General features: G+C 29.9%; 4 protein-coding genes across 6 annotated transcripts; 2 read left to right on the plus strand and 2 right to left on the minus strand.

The window, feature by feature from the left end:
• Positions 1 to 8: 8 nt before the first annotated feature.
• Positions 9 to 4,827, minus strand: LOC130449693 (double-stranded RNA-specific editase Adar). Of its 2 annotated transcripts, none has more exons than XM_056787652.1 (3): positions 4,262 to 4,827; positions 3,768 to 4,199; positions 9 to 2,573 (listed from the first exon to the last, which is right to left on the minus strand). In XM_056787652.1, exons 1-3 carry the CDS (start codon positions 4,632 to 4,634, stop codon positions 1,531 to 1,533), a joined length of 1,848 nt encoding a protein of 615 aa, XP_056643630.1. In that variant the 5' UTR covers positions 4,635 to 4,827; the 3' UTR covers positions 9 to 1,530. The 2 variants fall into 2 exon arrangements, with proteins under 2 accessions (XP_056643630.1, XP_056643632.1); XM_056787654.1 differs by having other exon boundaries at positions 18 to 2,573; positions 4,292 to 4,815.
• Positions 4,828 to 5,665: 838 nt separating this feature from the next.
• LOC130449786 (polyprenol reductase) lies at positions 5,666 to 8,352 on the plus strand. Its single transcript, XM_056787788.1, has 5 exons — positions 5,666 to 6,281; positions 6,343 to 6,537; positions 6,989 to 7,126; positions 7,522 to 7,685; positions 7,891 to 8,352. The coding sequence occupies exons 1-5, from the start codon at positions 5,954 to 5,956 to the stop codon at positions 7,981 to 7,983; spliced, it is 918 nt and encodes a 305-aa protein (XP_056643766.1). The 5' UTR covers positions 5,666 to 5,953; the 3' UTR covers positions 7,984 to 8,352.
• A 67-nt stretch (positions 8,353 to 8,419) lies between these two features.
• LOC130449785 (zinc finger protein 558-like) lies at positions 8,420 to 13,076 on the minus strand. Of its 2 annotated transcripts, XM_056787787.1 has the most exons (5): positions 12,561 to 13,076; positions 12,013 to 12,430; positions 10,862 to 11,057; positions 8,901 to 9,607; positions 8,420 to 8,793 (listed from the first exon to the last, which is right to left on the minus strand). In XM_056787787.1, the coding sequence occupies exons 1-4, from the start codon at positions 12,675 to 12,677 to the stop codon at positions 8,923 to 8,925; spliced, it is 1,416 nt and encodes a 471-aa protein (XP_056643765.1). In that variant the 5' UTR covers positions 12,678 to 13,076; the 3' UTR covers positions 8,420 to 8,793; positions 8,901 to 8,922. The 2 variants fall into 2 exon arrangements, with proteins under 2 accessions (XP_056643765.1, XP_056643764.1); XM_056787786.1 differs by lacking the exon at positions 8,420 to 8,793 and having other exon boundaries at positions 8,797 to 9,607; positions 12,561 to 13,075.
• Positions 13,077 to 13,323: 247 nt separating this feature from the next.
• On the plus strand, positions 13,324 to 14,453 carry LOC130449945 (enhancer of rudimentary homolog). The gene is made up of 3 exons (XM_056788061.1): positions 13,324 to 13,631; positions 13,692 to 13,877; positions 13,949 to 14,453. Exons 1-3 carry the CDS (start codon positions 13,629 to 13,631, stop codon positions 14,069 to 14,071), a joined length of 312 nt encoding a protein of 103 aa, XP_056644039.1. The 5' UTR covers positions 13,324 to 13,628; the 3' UTR covers positions 14,072 to 14,453.
• Positions 14,454 to 14,473: the final 20 nt, after the last annotated feature.

Genomic DNA, 14,473 nt, shown 5'->3' on the forward strand with positions numbered 1-14,473 from the left:
TAACGCCATTCAAATTAATTTGACAAGTTTATTAATTCTAGATTTATTTTTATATTAAAACGTATCTACATTTGAGAATCGGAAAAAATCCAAGTACAATTCCAAATTATAAATCGAAGCAGTTCTAAAATAGTATTTATAAAACTTAGGTTCCAAAAACAAAACGAGAATAAAAAAAATATCAAATAAAAATTGAATAAATAAATTCGTAATGATTTTGAAAAATAATTGCAATGTAAATCAGCAACTTTTTAATAATTTTTCATCTCATGACTGCTATATTATTACAAACACAAATAACAAACAATATAGTCTTTGATGTCGATTTAACAATGAAAAAAACAAAAAGATTAATAGTCTAATTTTATATTTTGTAACAATATTAAATCTGATGATTGCCAAGTTATTGTGAACCTAAAGTATTAAATTATATCATTAGTAATGCTATTTTAACGTTAAATATTTTTCTTTTCAAAGAAATAACAAATATTGGACTCAATATCTAATGATTGCCAACTTATTGTAGGTCAAAAGTAATAAATACTATTATTTTACATATGTTAATTGCCAAATACAGAATCCACGAAAAATATTTTCATTAAACAGATTGTAGAATTGTAACAAGATTGAAATAACGTGATATCTAATAATTGATTAAATTATTGTGGACAAACTTTCACTAAAACTACCTGCTAAAGAAGTTTTTAGAGATGATTGCATATATAGTATAGAAGATTGATAAAAAAAATATTACTTCTGAACTGTTGGGGCAACTAACATCTGATGCCTGCCAAGTTATTGTGAACCAAATGTAAAAAAAACAGATGATTTTAGGAAATATTTAATGTTTGCCAAGTTATTGTGGACCTAAAATAATTACTAATGCAACTAATTTGAAACAACTAAATATATGGCGATTGCCAAGTTATTGGTGGCTAATAGTGAACAATAGAGGATTTTCAGACAAAATAAATCTGATGACTGCCAAGTTATTGAGGTCCTAAACTAAAATAGAGTTTTTGGAAATATTACTGAGTGTAGCAACTAATTTGAAACGACTAACAAGAATACAAAACAAAGTTTTTAAAGACAATATCCACTGTCTACCAAAAGTAATATAAAAGTTTTTAAAAAGTTACAGATCATAGCAACTGATTTGAAACAACTTGACATCTGGTGACTGCCAAGTTATTGTTAACCAAAAACTAACAAATAAATTAGTTATTGAAGGGACAGAAGAGGTTTTTAACACAATTACTGAAATTATATTAATTTTGAACACAATTTCATTCAAATTATTTCTTTATTTGTGTTAATTTTATAGAATGCGTTGAAGATAGTAGCGGACTTGTATGAACTGCTTCAACTATTATATTTACACACTTAATAAACTTCTGTAAAAATGTACATTTAATGTTTAGATTACTTTGTATAATGCTTATATATATAAATTTAAAAAAAAAAGTAATGAAATCATCACTGCAATATAAAGGTACACGAAATTGTAAAAAAAGCATCAACAAAACGATCCTAAATAAAATTTTCTGGTTTAACAGGAACGATATCGAACATGTCTTGCTCCAATGGTTTAGACACCCAGGAACCCAGCTGCGCCTTGACAAAAGCTTCGTACAGACTCATTTTTGCTGCTTTATAACTAGAGACACTTTCTTTTGCGTACATCAACGTCGAGGGTAATACCTTGATATCAGTAGTATTCGATAATTTCGGAAACAAAGAAACGAATCTACTAGCCAAACTCTGTTTACAGACCATCGATACACCTTCTTCCGGTTTACCCACATGGGTATTCACTATTTCAGGTTCTTTCATACCCAACGTCCATATTACTGAAAAATTTGGGGCTTTTTGCGGTTGTCGAACTTCCGTCGATGTAATCCTCAACATTTTCGGCCTGTTTAATAAAAACGGCGGCGGTAATCCTTGTAGGGTGCTTTCTATTCTTCCACAAATGGCTCGGTATAAATGACTTTCTTTCATTAGGCTTCCTAAAATGATCGATTTCAAGTAGATCGGTTGTATGAAATGGGATAATAGAGCCCCCTGCAGTCCCAGTACGTTCCATCTACATATTTTATCTGAACAAGACATGGTTAACAATCTTTCTCCTTGAACGATTCCATCCCACGTTTGAAGTGAAGGGGCATTCTTTACAGGTATAGTTCCTTCTCCTGATTCGATTTTCGATCTTAACTGTCCTCGGGATATTCGATTGGGGTGTTTGTCGATCGACGAATTCTCCTCGTGGGGACTGAATATCCTCGCGTCTCCACACGGAGCCGTATTTATGTACAAATGGAATTCGATACCTTCCTTTAGACGATAACCTTTACCCCCTTTACTTTCGAATATTGAATTATTACTGGTCGTTGTTAATTCTAATTGATCATAAAAATAATTTACTAAACATCTTCTCGATAAAATTTCGGCGTGCATGTCGTTCAACGATGCCCCATTTATACTAATATATTCACCGGAAACGCATTTCGTTCCAGTCGAAACGCAGATTACTTCCGCTGTGTTGATGTCAGAATTTTTTGTCATTACAATACCTGAAATGTTGTAAAATACCTCAGAATTTCGATTTACAAAATTATTTCTATATATATATATATATATATATATATATATATATATAAACGTTATCGTAGTGGGATTGTGGCAACTTAAATAACTGTATGTATGACTCTTAGAATCAGGTGTTTGGGGTATGTGTGCAAAATTGATGCAAACAGAATTGCCAAGAGAACACAAATGGAGGTAGAGGGAATTAGAAGAAGAGGCGGGCCGAAAAAGAGGAGATTTGAAAAGAGTGGGAATAACTGAGTGGAGGGAGGACTGAAACTAATGGATAATTCTAGTAAAAAAAGTAGAAGAAGAAGAACAAAACCGAGCTTAAACATTTTGTAAATTTTAATTTAATTAAATTAATTGTAAATAACAATCTAGCCATGGGCCTTCAAGGTTTAAAGTGCTGTATATTTATGAAGGGATGTACTTATAACCTGAATATAATTTTCTCTGAAATATTTCAAGCTTAAGGGGGACTTTATTGAAATTCAATAATTCTTAATCTAAATGTAAGTATAAATAAATTTGTCGAGGCTTTTACACTTAGAAACTTTTGAATAGGGTCCCTACTTTTTCCTTTATCGGTTTTGCAACAATTATTCCAGTCTGGCTCGGCATTGAAAGCTGAAAACATTATAGCATCTGTGTTTTTTGTATTTTTCGTTACATTCAAATAATTTATCGAAAATTTGTACACAATATTCCTCAATATGATACGAAAGATCATCCAAAACAGTACGGGCGCAAAATATTGCATCCTCAATCCCCTAACCACTGGGAATTTGAAGAGAGCAAGCATGTCAGAGCAGACAATATTACAAAGTGGCAAATTGGGAAATAATGCTTTTTCAACATCGTATCAGTTTACTACTTGTTTCTGAAGCAAGCTGTAGAAGAGGAGAAGAAAGAAAACTTCTATCGAGGACTTGAGGAAGATGGCAGGCTAATCAAATTGAAGTTTTGCCAATCTTGAAGCTTTTGAGGAAAAAAAAAGATGAAAGATCCTTCTGATTTCTTCATAAAAACAAATTTTTAACATTCTGTATACCATGGATAAAAGCAAGAAAAACAAAGCACTCAAAAAGCTTTTATTCAAAATAAAATGTAAACACCTGAAATATGACACTGCAAAGACAAAGTCCCCATTAAATATGAATTGTTATTGTTTTATTTACCTGCAAGAACTTTTCTTCTAATATGAACGATATCATTAGCCATCAAACTACTGAATTTTTCATTAACCAATCTTCCAACTACATCCGCTAATTCTTGTTCATCTTTTGTAGCAAAAGGAATGTCTTCCATACAAGCAGTCGATACATTGGGAATACTGTAATTAATGAGCTTACTAAGAGCAGAAGAAGCCGCAGCGTTCTTTGCTAGTTTTTTATTAGAACCAGTTCCGATGAAAAGTTGATTATTAATCCTAATGGATATTTTGAATCTACCATAAGGATCACTCTCGTTTGAAATACATGTGAATTCTGCATTAGGGTACAATTCGTTCAATAACATTAATGGTCCTTTGACTACTTTACTTTTTTTAGAGTTTCCACTATCTTGTTTCTTATTGATTACTTGATCTGATGTAAAATCCATTTTTATACCTAGATTTGGTGATGGGAGATAATTGAAAGTATAAAAATTATGAAATCACTCTATTACTAACCTGGTAAAGTATTTGAAGAAACAAACGTACCGTTCGTTGGAAACTGTATGAATGATTTTAAAGCTTCTGTGGCGGCTTCCGATTTGGCAGCTTTCTTTGAATTTCCTGAACCATAATATTTCTGTCCGTCGACTTCTACACATACTTTAAAAGTCGGATTATGCGAAGGGCCAGAATGTTCAACAACGTTGTATTTTAAACCGATTCTCAACTCATTCAATATAGATATAGGATTTTTTTCATTTATGTTTATATTCTTTATTTCATTTTTTCTTTTTTTAAAATTTTGACGAGGTTCATCTTCGTTGGACCTCTTTACAGTTTTTCCAATTGCACAGTCGCTTAATGTTTCAGATTCTAATTCATTCGCCATTATATTAATAACGCAAACTATGATATTTACTGGAATGGTTAAAACCAATCTTTTATTTTATAGTCGATGTTTTTTTTATCGTTTAATGTTTAGTATAAATTATAAAAACTATTAATATCAGACACAAATTACAACTTTTTTGTAAGATGACTGATATTACACAAAACATTCAATTTGATCTACGTTATCTGTCAAATGGCATTTAATAGGTGCGTTCCAAAATTTAACTGATTCACTTTGTGTTTTCGTTGAAATATTAAGAATTGTTATTTTTAATTCACCATGGGTTTATAAATACAAAACAAACGGTATATTATTTATCTATTTTAATTAAATTTAACCTAAGAATTTGTAATTTAATTATTTGACAGTTTTTTTTTCAATACTTGGCAGTGTTGCCAATATTATTTGTAACTATTTTCACTCAATAAGTCATTTCGAGTAATGTAACTTGAAAAGTCGGACATGTTGTCAACAACAACAAACACTTTATTTAATTTGTGTATAGAAAATTTATGTTTATATAGAAAATATTTGGTCAAAATTCATGAAAATAATACACAAATATAACCATAAATTTAATGTACATAACATAAATTTGTCCCCTGAGACTATATTGCAACTGGTTGTGACGTCCCCCCAAAATGACCAATTAGGCCTTTTCAACAATTGTGAATATAATCGGAGAACTTTATATTAAAATATTAATGAAATTAAATATATATGAGGAATCTCAATTTCTATATTATTAATCTTGTGTTTTTGGAAAAATTATAATTCGTCTTTTATTATTTGAAAATTAGTTTTGAATAAATTATATCGTCTTATAGATTAGAATGATTGGCAACGTTGACAAAAATATTATTAATTTCCATCAATTCAATATCAACATTTCGCTTAAACGTGGATAATCCGCAAATTTTTTGTCACTATTATGATATACAGTAATATTTTTTAAAATTATGCATCCATTCAGTGGAACGTATCTTATGAAGCTTAAGTTTGTGAGATATTATACCAGCTTTGAAATCGTGTAATAAAGAAGAAGAATCATGTAAACAAAAATATAGAAGGTCATTGCACTTTTAACACAAGTTATTTGACAAAGTCTACAACTTTAACAAAAATTATTCATAACGGTAATTATTAATGCAATATAATTATCCAAAACTTTTTAATTTATAAATTAGATATATTAATAAAATATAACGGTTAAAATTGTGATATTTGTGAGAAGTGAAGTATATCCAATATAAAAAAATGTTCTAATGTCGAAAAGTTGTTTGTAACTGAAGAAAAGGTATCAATTACAGTTTGATATGAATTACATTATTTTTATATTTTCTGTGGCCACTACAATGTTAATAATCCTTGCTACTCTTTTAAATTTTTTCGAGGCGAAACTACCAGTCGCGTTAGGTCAGTTTTTCAGATACGGCAAATTTGCCAGCAAAGAAAAGTGTGCATTGTTTTCTAAACTTAACGTCGAGGTTCCTAAGTCATGGTTTAAGCATTTTTACATAGTGGCTTTAATTTGTTACACTACCATGTTTATTGGAATTAACGCTGTCTATATATTTAAATTTGAAGTTCCACATTGCGTTATTCATTGGATGAATGCAATTTCTGGGAATAGTTTATCTTTTGGTAAGTGAATAGAATATTTCTGTGTATAAATGTAACTACGATGAATGTATACATATTTCAGTAACCACAACACAAACTTACATTGCTGTTTGTTTAATGACTTTACAAGTATCTAGAAGGTTTTACGAAACGCATTATGTATCGATTTTTGGTAAAAATAGTTACATCAATGTAAATCAGTACATTTTGGGAATTGTCTACTATCCTGGAACGTGTCTGGCAATACTATGTGAAGCACCAAAGTTTGTTAAATCTCGTAAGGAAATTTAATCAATATTTATTATATTTCTCTTCAACTTTTTATTTCTTAGACCTTTTTATGTTTCTCGTAATGAGTTGTCTTGACCTTAGGCCTGTTTTAACAAAAAATTAGTTTAAAATAACAGTAAACTTTTTACCTGATTTTTTGTTAAAAGATATTTAAAATTAAGACAAATTATTGCGAAAAAAATTATTTATATTATGAAATGTCAAAATAGGAATATTAAAAATTGAAAAGTTCTTCTTTGAAATTTAAATTGCTATTAATGAATATCGAAATTGTTCATTTGAACTACTGAAATTAATAACATAACCTAATTTTAACAGAGGTCATTCTTAATGTCAATGTGTTTATTAGTTTTTGTTGATATTTACTATTGTTTTTTTTTGAATACTATTGCGATAAGAATAATAATAAAACATTTTCTCTATACCTTCAATTGCAGCTCCATATTTTTCACAAGAAATCAATTTTATCAATGTTACTTATATGGAAATATTAGCAATATGTATATTTCTATGGGGTTGGTGGCATCAATACAGAGCTTCAGAAATCTTGGCAAATTTAAGAAAAAATAAAAAAGGTAACTGATTTTTATCTCAATGATATCTTACAGATCTTTTTTATTGTTTTAACAATTTTGGATCATCTATTTATCTGCCAAATAGCCTTTTTTATAATTCCAAATATTTATGTATCTACATTCTTGTTTAGTAGGTGCTTTATTCGAAAAAATGCTTTCTTGGTCTCAGAATTGAATTTTTTATTAACCCTCAGGTTTTTATTTGATTTTAGTTTATCCTTAATAAGTGCTGCAGTTTATCATATGTAATGTCACTGTTTGTTTTAGGGTGGTTTTAAAGCATATTATTCATAAATACACACAATAGCATAAGCAATATTTTTTTGAATTGTACTTTTACATCACTAAAAAATGCATAAGAACTGTAGCCCTCATTGTTTACTGAATCTTTTCAGGAGAAATTGTAACATCTGAACATAAATTACCTTTCGGTGATTGGTTTGAATATATATCAAGTCCACTTCAAGCTGCTGAAATAATAATGTACACTGCACTTACTGTGATACTGAAATACCATTTTACTTGGTTTTTTGTGTATGCTTGGGTAGTAGTAAATCAGGTAAGTACATATTTGGCATACAAAAATATGGTTCTTGTTGTAATAATCAAAAGTCTTTGGAAACTTTTATTGCAAATGGAAAAAACAACACGGCTTGTGCATTCCGTCAGGATACAGTAATGATAACAAATGACTACAAATATTTTTCTGCCACATTGTTGTTTTTCAAAAAAATTTTTAGAGGGTTGTATTGTTGATTTTTTAGGTTGAGACGATGCTATTGAATCATTGGTGGTATCAAGACACATTTCCGGATTATCCCAAAAACAGGAAAGCCTTAATTCCACTTATTTATTAAGCTAACAATCTATTTTAAGGGTAATGGAGATGGGGTTTTCCCCTTTAACCTTTTCCAAATGGGACAATATAAACCGATATTTATTTGGGTCCACTTAAAAATGTGTTCAATAGTTTTCTTCATGCATAATTGTTTTTTTTATTCTAAAAATGTTTTAAAAAAATATTCTTTTTAAAGTGAACCAGATACAAATGGATTCTCTCATGTCTATATTTTTTAGTTGAATAATAAAAGTAAAAAACAAATAATTTAAACTAAATGAAAAATCAAAAACTTTTGAATTTTATTTCAGGTGCTAGTAGTTATTGAAAATATTTTTTTTTATTTTTATACATATTTGATTATTTAATATATATTAATTTATCAGTCCTTATTGTGATCACTTTCCCAATAACTTTCCTATATGCAATTTCATATTGACGTTAGACACTGACTTAGAACGTTAAATGAGGTCACGTAATACAATTTTGACTGGAGCACAGTCTTACATACAGGTCCGGCAACGAGAATAGCGGGGTGGGTTCATCCAAGTCTTTCATGAATGGGGCCACAGCCTATAGAGGGCGCTGAACCCGTAATGACCGTTGTCGATTGCGTGAGGATCTCTCCTGAGAGTTGAATTGCTCGAAAATGCAGCCCTAAGTGGGTAGTAAACTCCATCTAAGGCTAAATATGACCATGAGACCGACATCGAACAAGGACCGTGAAGGAAAGTTTAAGAGTATGTGAAACCGTTCAGGACGCTGAATTACTTCACTCTGTGGCCGCCAGGTCGGCGTTGTAATCGAGAGATGGAATTACATGATAGCCCTATTTAAGAAAAAACAATTTTATTACAAAATATATTCATTTTTAATAATAAAATGATACATAAATAATTCCTCAACCAAATTGATTATAAAACAATTACTCCTAACCTGAAATCTTCTTCTTCACAATCTATTGTGCGTATAACGATATATTCGATATTTTCTCATCACTAGGTATATTATGTAAAGTTTTCAAATGTAATTTAATATAGCTTTTATCGGAAAATCCCTTATGACACTCTGGACATTTGAAGGGTTTTTCCCCGACGTGGGCCCTCAAATGTTTTTGCAACTTATTGTTTGCCGTATAGGCTTTAACGCACAAAGGACACTGAAATTTTTTCACCACCGGTTTAATTTTAACGTCACCGATACCGTGTGCTTTCGATTTGTGTATATCGAGAGATTTTTGAAATTTGTAACCCTGATCGCATATCTCGCACCTGAAAGGATTTATACGCGAATGAGTGATGATGTGTCGCTTTAATACTGACATATTAATACATTTCCTATCACAGAAATTGCACGGAAAGTTCCTTTCGCCTGTGTGGGTTTTCGTATGGCTATCGAGGTTTATTTTCAAAGGAAATTTTTTTTCACACACTTCACAGGTGTATTTCCATTGGGAGGGATCCATGTGGACGCACATCTTGTGTTTGTATAAATCTGATGAGGTATTGAAGGCTTTCGGGCATATTTCGCAACGGTAATTACGTTTGTTGGCGTGGATCTTTTCGTGGTGGTACAAATCACTTGCGGTTATATAACCTTTACCGCAAAACGAACAAACGTGCGGCCGATCTCCTGAATGATATCTGAAATTGAAAATAATCACGTCATAATTATTTATCAAGACTTTCTCAAGAATAATGCATAAACTTATCTGAATTTTCAGCGAAGAAACAATCCAAAACTAAAGTTATGTTCATGCTTTAGTGTAACCAGCAAAACGATCCAAAAATTTAACTGTAGTGCATCCAAAACCGTTCACAACATCTTCATTTTCTTTATAAAATAATCTAATTACTCTTTTTCAATTAAATTATTCTAATTTTTAAAATGTTTTCGGTTTATTTGTTATGACAAATGACAGATGTCAAGTTTTTAGAAATATTCATTTTATTTGAATTTCCCATTAATGTAACTAAATCATAGACAAACTATAAAATGATCATTGAATTTAAAGTGAGGAAGCAGTTTGTTGTTATTACATATGGCGGACGGTAATATCCGCTTTACCATAGGCGTGCTATATAAAAATTATTCTGAAGCATATGATATAAAAAATTAACAAAAAAAATGATAAAATTTCCAAAAAAATCAAAATCTAAGAATTATTTTCAAGTTTGAGTCAAAATGTTACTTTAATATATTTTTATGGTACGCCGACAGAAGTTTTTCATTTAAACAAATAATTTTCTAGTTTTGGAATTTTTATATTTTTTATAGCAAAATTTTTGGCAAATCCTATAGATCTTTTTTAGAGTCATCAAATTACGGATTTACAAAACTGTTATACAACCAACGGTACTGTACGGTAACGGGTGTTGGATCATAAACAAAAAAGAAGAAAACAAAATAATCACTTAATTAACGAATTTTCTGGAATATTTGAATTGTATTTAAAAAAATCACGAGAATAATCAAAATATAATCCGATTTGATATAAAATACATTTGAAAAAGCGTCCACGACACGGACCGTGAAGCCGGTCTTGTTCTAATATGTTAATAGAATGTGAAATATGGTGGACGCGCCGGGTATTGTAGAAGAACAAAAGCGGAATTCTCAGAGAAAACCTCTATTTATGTACTGCGGCGATTTGTCTTTTATATTTGTTTATATTCTAGAACCGATTTATCGAGAAACCCATGTTGTATGAATATGCGCTTATTTATCACCATGAAAGTCAGTAAATAATTGGATGTCATAGTGAATGAAACGAAATAATGTAAAGTAAACAGTAGATTTGAATAACTTAGTGAATAGTTAAGTAGATAATTATCATAGATATCGAGTAGTTTAGTATTTAGTGCATAGTTTATTGTATAGATTTCGTAATTTCTTACCTTTTATGTGCTTCGAGGTAAACCTTGGTGGCGAAACTCCTATTACATATTTCACAAATGAATTTCCTATCTTTAATATTATGTACATTATCAAAATGTCTTTTTTGCATATATTTATTTTTAAAAGTTATTCCGCATTCCAAACAAGAAGGGGCTGTTTTTTGTTCTTCTTTATCACTACCGACAGAATTACCATCTAAAAGATGATGGAAAATTGTCAGGAAATTTAAAAACAAAATTTTTATCAATATTTTCCCCTGTATGATTTTGAACATCATTTTTATAACAACATCTCCTTATTCCAGTCAAAACCCTCAGATATGAACACTTTCTGAACAAACTGTTTGCTTTTAATACATCAATACTTATAATCACACAATATATGGTCCTTCGAGTAGGATGAACGAGAAAACTAGGAAAAATTCGAAGGATCAGACAATTTAATTGTAAATGATGGCGTATTAGTGATAAATATTGTTTTTAAGTATTAATATCATCAACATTTGAAAGAATTATCACTTAGAATGAAAGGTATAAGGTTTAAGAAGAGGTTAAAATGATTTGGGAGTAAATTTAAAGGCTAGGATGGATGAAAAAGCGATTATATCACAGTTATGAAGGAGAAAACTGAGGAAATCTCGAAGAATAGGCAATTTAAGTGGAATGTAGGTATCGAGGTAGTATACAGTGTTTCGAGCCGGATTAGAATTATGAAAAGGAATTTTTTCCCAACTTTATGATTAACATGAAAGCTACAAGGTTCAGAACGAGGTAAAAATGGCTTGGGGGTCAAATTTAGTAAATCTAGTGGTTGGAAAAGCAATTATGTCACAGTAAAAAAACTTACACTAACAATTACACAATTTTTGGTCCTTCGAGACGGAATTTGAACAAGGAAATTGAGGAAAAATCGACGAAGCAAACAATGGGGAACAAATCTGGATGTTGAAGTGGTTGCAAAAGTAATTATATCATAGTAACTAAAAATTTTAGCACAATTCTGATAATAACCTGAACTAAACACTACAATTTATAGCAAATTAAAATTGTCCCTGTAAGATTAAAGTCAATAATCAACAATTTTGACAAAAATCTAAAATGTGGTAAAAACTAACGACCGATTAGTGATATTAATAGAAAATTTCACTTACTGTCATGTTTCATTTCGCATATAATAATATGCTTTTTCAAAACATACTTTGAAGCATACTGTTTGCCGCATATGTGACACGGTACCCTCGTACTTTCCGATTTTTTCTCTTTTTTCGTTTTCTTCGTTTTTTCAACTAGAGGTTCTTTAAAATCCGTATCCGAGTTACTATCACTATCATTACGACCATCGTTATCCGATAATATATTGTTCTCCAACGATTCTTCTTCAATTAAAGTTTCTTGTATTAGTTCTTTACAGTCTGTGTTCTCATTTTTTACCACAGCTTCTTCTTTAACACCTATCGTCTTTAAGGACCAATACCAATTGTATGAGTTAATACATAGTGATTTAAATGAATGTACATCATATAAACGTTGACAGCAATAAGAACATACTTGAAATGTACAATTCCAATCCTATAAACAAAATGAAACTATTTTGATTTCTATTTCATAAGAAAAACTATATATTTCATATGGTGTAATAAATGAGAACAAAAAGATTTTTACTTCGTATGAAAATTTATTATTACTCTTGTATATTTACCAGTTCTGGTACGCATTCCATCAACTTTTGTAAAATATCTTTATTGTCACATTCACCATTTCCCACTTTAAATAATTCAGATGTTGTTTTTAAACATATTAAACAAATTTCTGACATATTTATTGTTGTATATTCAACAATTAATAAGCTTCAGGGTAATGACTGACATAAAAAAAGAAGTAGACATTTTGGATGCATTCCACTAAGCACTCCCGACAATCACGTTCACGACCTCGATATTTCCCTTTGTCCAGAGCGTTATTATCTTAAACCCAAATAGAATGTCTTACGAGGCGTTTTGAGCGTTCAGATAAATATTAAGGAATGGCAAAAAAGAAAAAAATAAAGCGAAAGCGTTATGTTGTTATTTGTAAGTTATTAAATTTTTCAGTAGAGCGCCTAACTGATTTACACTAAAGTGAAATCAAAATATCTTCTGTGGCGATAGTGAAATATTTGGCGTTGCGTCACAAGAATGCTTCAAAAGTACTTATCATTTTCCCATACCGCATCAAATAATAAGATATATTTTCATGGTTACAATATTTGTTGCTTTGAGTTTTGAAAATTCCGCAAACTCTTACAACGCGCACTTCGATCCACTTCTTGACAAGGATCACCATGAACGTTATTCATGACGACATGAGTCATAACGATCGTAGTCACTATGTGGAACGCCTAAAAGAATATCTCAGGAGCCATGAAAGCCTAGTGGAACGCACTATTTGAAATATAAAAAAGTAGATACCATAAAATACATTTTGTTCCATAAAAAAGTAGATACCATAAAATACATTTTGTTCTGTGATAAAAAATTAAATATTGTATCTATATTTTGCATTAAATTTTTTACATTAAATCGTAGTTCTGGATTAAGATGACATCATAATTCGGACATTAATAACTTTTTATTAGCTATCTAATTAGATAGAATCGATTCCGGAACAATTGGCTAACAGTTTAGTATAATTGTAAATGACATTAAAAAAGAAGAAGCAATTCGAGACTTATCAACAAAGTTAGCAACGATCAAAAAATCTAACTTTTGCTTAGTATAAAAGTATAAATATGGTAATATCTCTTATATTTAACTTTTATATAGTTAATATTATTATTTTTTATTCTTTTTAGGCACATACTATATTATTGGTGCAACCAGGTACAAATCCTGAAACTCGAACGTACTCAGACTATGAATCTGTAAACGAGTGTATGGAAGGTGTTTGTAGAATTTATGAGGAACACTTAAAAAGGAGGAATCCAAATACCCCTACAATTACTTACGACATCTCCCAACTGTTCGATTTCGTAGATCAGGTAATTTTTTTTGGTTAATAAAATAGAATAATTGTAAATTAATTTTTTTTATATGTATTCACATCATTTAGCTTACCGATTTGAGTTGCCTCGTATATCAAAAATCAACGAATACGTACGCCCCTTATAATAAGGATTGGATTAAAGAAAAAATTTACATATTACTACGGCAGGCAGCGGGGCATGAAATATAATGGAAAAGGGATTAATTTAAACATCTATAATTTGTTATATTTTGTTTAATTTTTTTTATAATGTAATGTAAGCAGAGGTAATTTAAATTTTGAACTACAATTTATTCATTGACTGTGATTATTCAACTGTATTAAATTCGACAGCAAGTTATAATCCACATAGTTTCTAGTTAATCATTTCATAATATAATGATAAGTCAATATTTTAATATTTAATTTAACTTTGCTTAAAAAATAATGAAAGTACCATTAAAAAGTCTCATTTATTTGAAATTTCATTATTAATGATTATAATATAGGTTTATTTTTTTGTAAGTAATAAAATTTGTAAATTTTCAAGTTTATTCATAACCTCAACTCAAATTAAAGGAATTATTATTGATATTATTTGTTTCTTTTTAA

Source organism: Diorhabda sublineata, chromosome 10 (assembly GCF_026230105.1).
Source record: "Diorhabda sublineata isolate icDioSubl1.1 chromosome 10, icDioSubl1.1, whole genome shotgun sequence".
In the NCBI taxonomy this organism is placed as follows: Eukaryota; Metazoa; Arthropoda; class Insecta; order Coleoptera; family Chrysomelidae; genus Diorhabda; species Diorhabda sublineata.

Excerpts from the sequence above, each read along its gene's own strand:
- LOC130449786 (XM_056787788.1), top strand. The coding sequence starts at position 5,954 with ATGAATTACATTATTTTTATATTTTCTGTGGCCACTACAATGTTAATA. Across the intron at positions 6,282-6,342 it reads TGGGAATAGTTTATCTTTTG|TAACCACAACACAAACTTAC; the intron begins GTAAGTGAATAG and ends TACATATTTCAG. Across the intron at positions 7,127-7,521 it reads TTTAAGAAAAAATAAAAAAG|GAGAAATTGTAACATCTGAA; the intron begins GTAACTGATTTT and ends GAATCTTTTCAG.
- LOC130449693 (XM_056787652.1), bottom strand. The coding sequence starts at position 4,634 with ATGGCGAATGAATTAGAATCTGAAACATTAAGCGACTGTGCAATTGGA. Across the intron at positions 4,200-4,261 it reads TTCTTCAAATACTTTACCAG|GTATAAAAATGGATTTTACA; the intron begins GTTAGTAATAGA and ends CACCAAATCTAG. Across the intron at positions 2,574-3,767 it reads TAGAAGAAAAGTTCTTGCAG|GTATTGTAATGACAAAAAAT; the intron begins GTAAATAAAACA and ends ACAACATTTCAG.
- LOC130449785 (XM_056787787.1), bottom strand. The coding sequence starts at position 12,677 with ATGTCAGAAATTTGTTTAATATGTTTAAAAACAACATCTGAATTATTT. Across the intron at positions 11,058-12,012 it reads ATGCGAAATGAAACATGACA|ATGGTAATTCTGTCGGTAGT; the intron begins GTAAGTGAAATT and ends ATCATCTTTTAG. Across the intron at positions 9,608-10,861 it reads TACCTCGAAGCACATAAAAG|ATATCATTCAGGAGATCGGC; the intron begins GTAAGAAATTAC and ends TTTCAATTTCAG.
- LOC130449945 (XM_056788061.1), top strand. Across the intron at positions 13,878-13,948 it reads TGTTCGATTTCGTAGATCAG|CTTACCGATTTGAGTTGCCT; the intron begins GTAATTTTTTTT and ends CACATCATTTAG.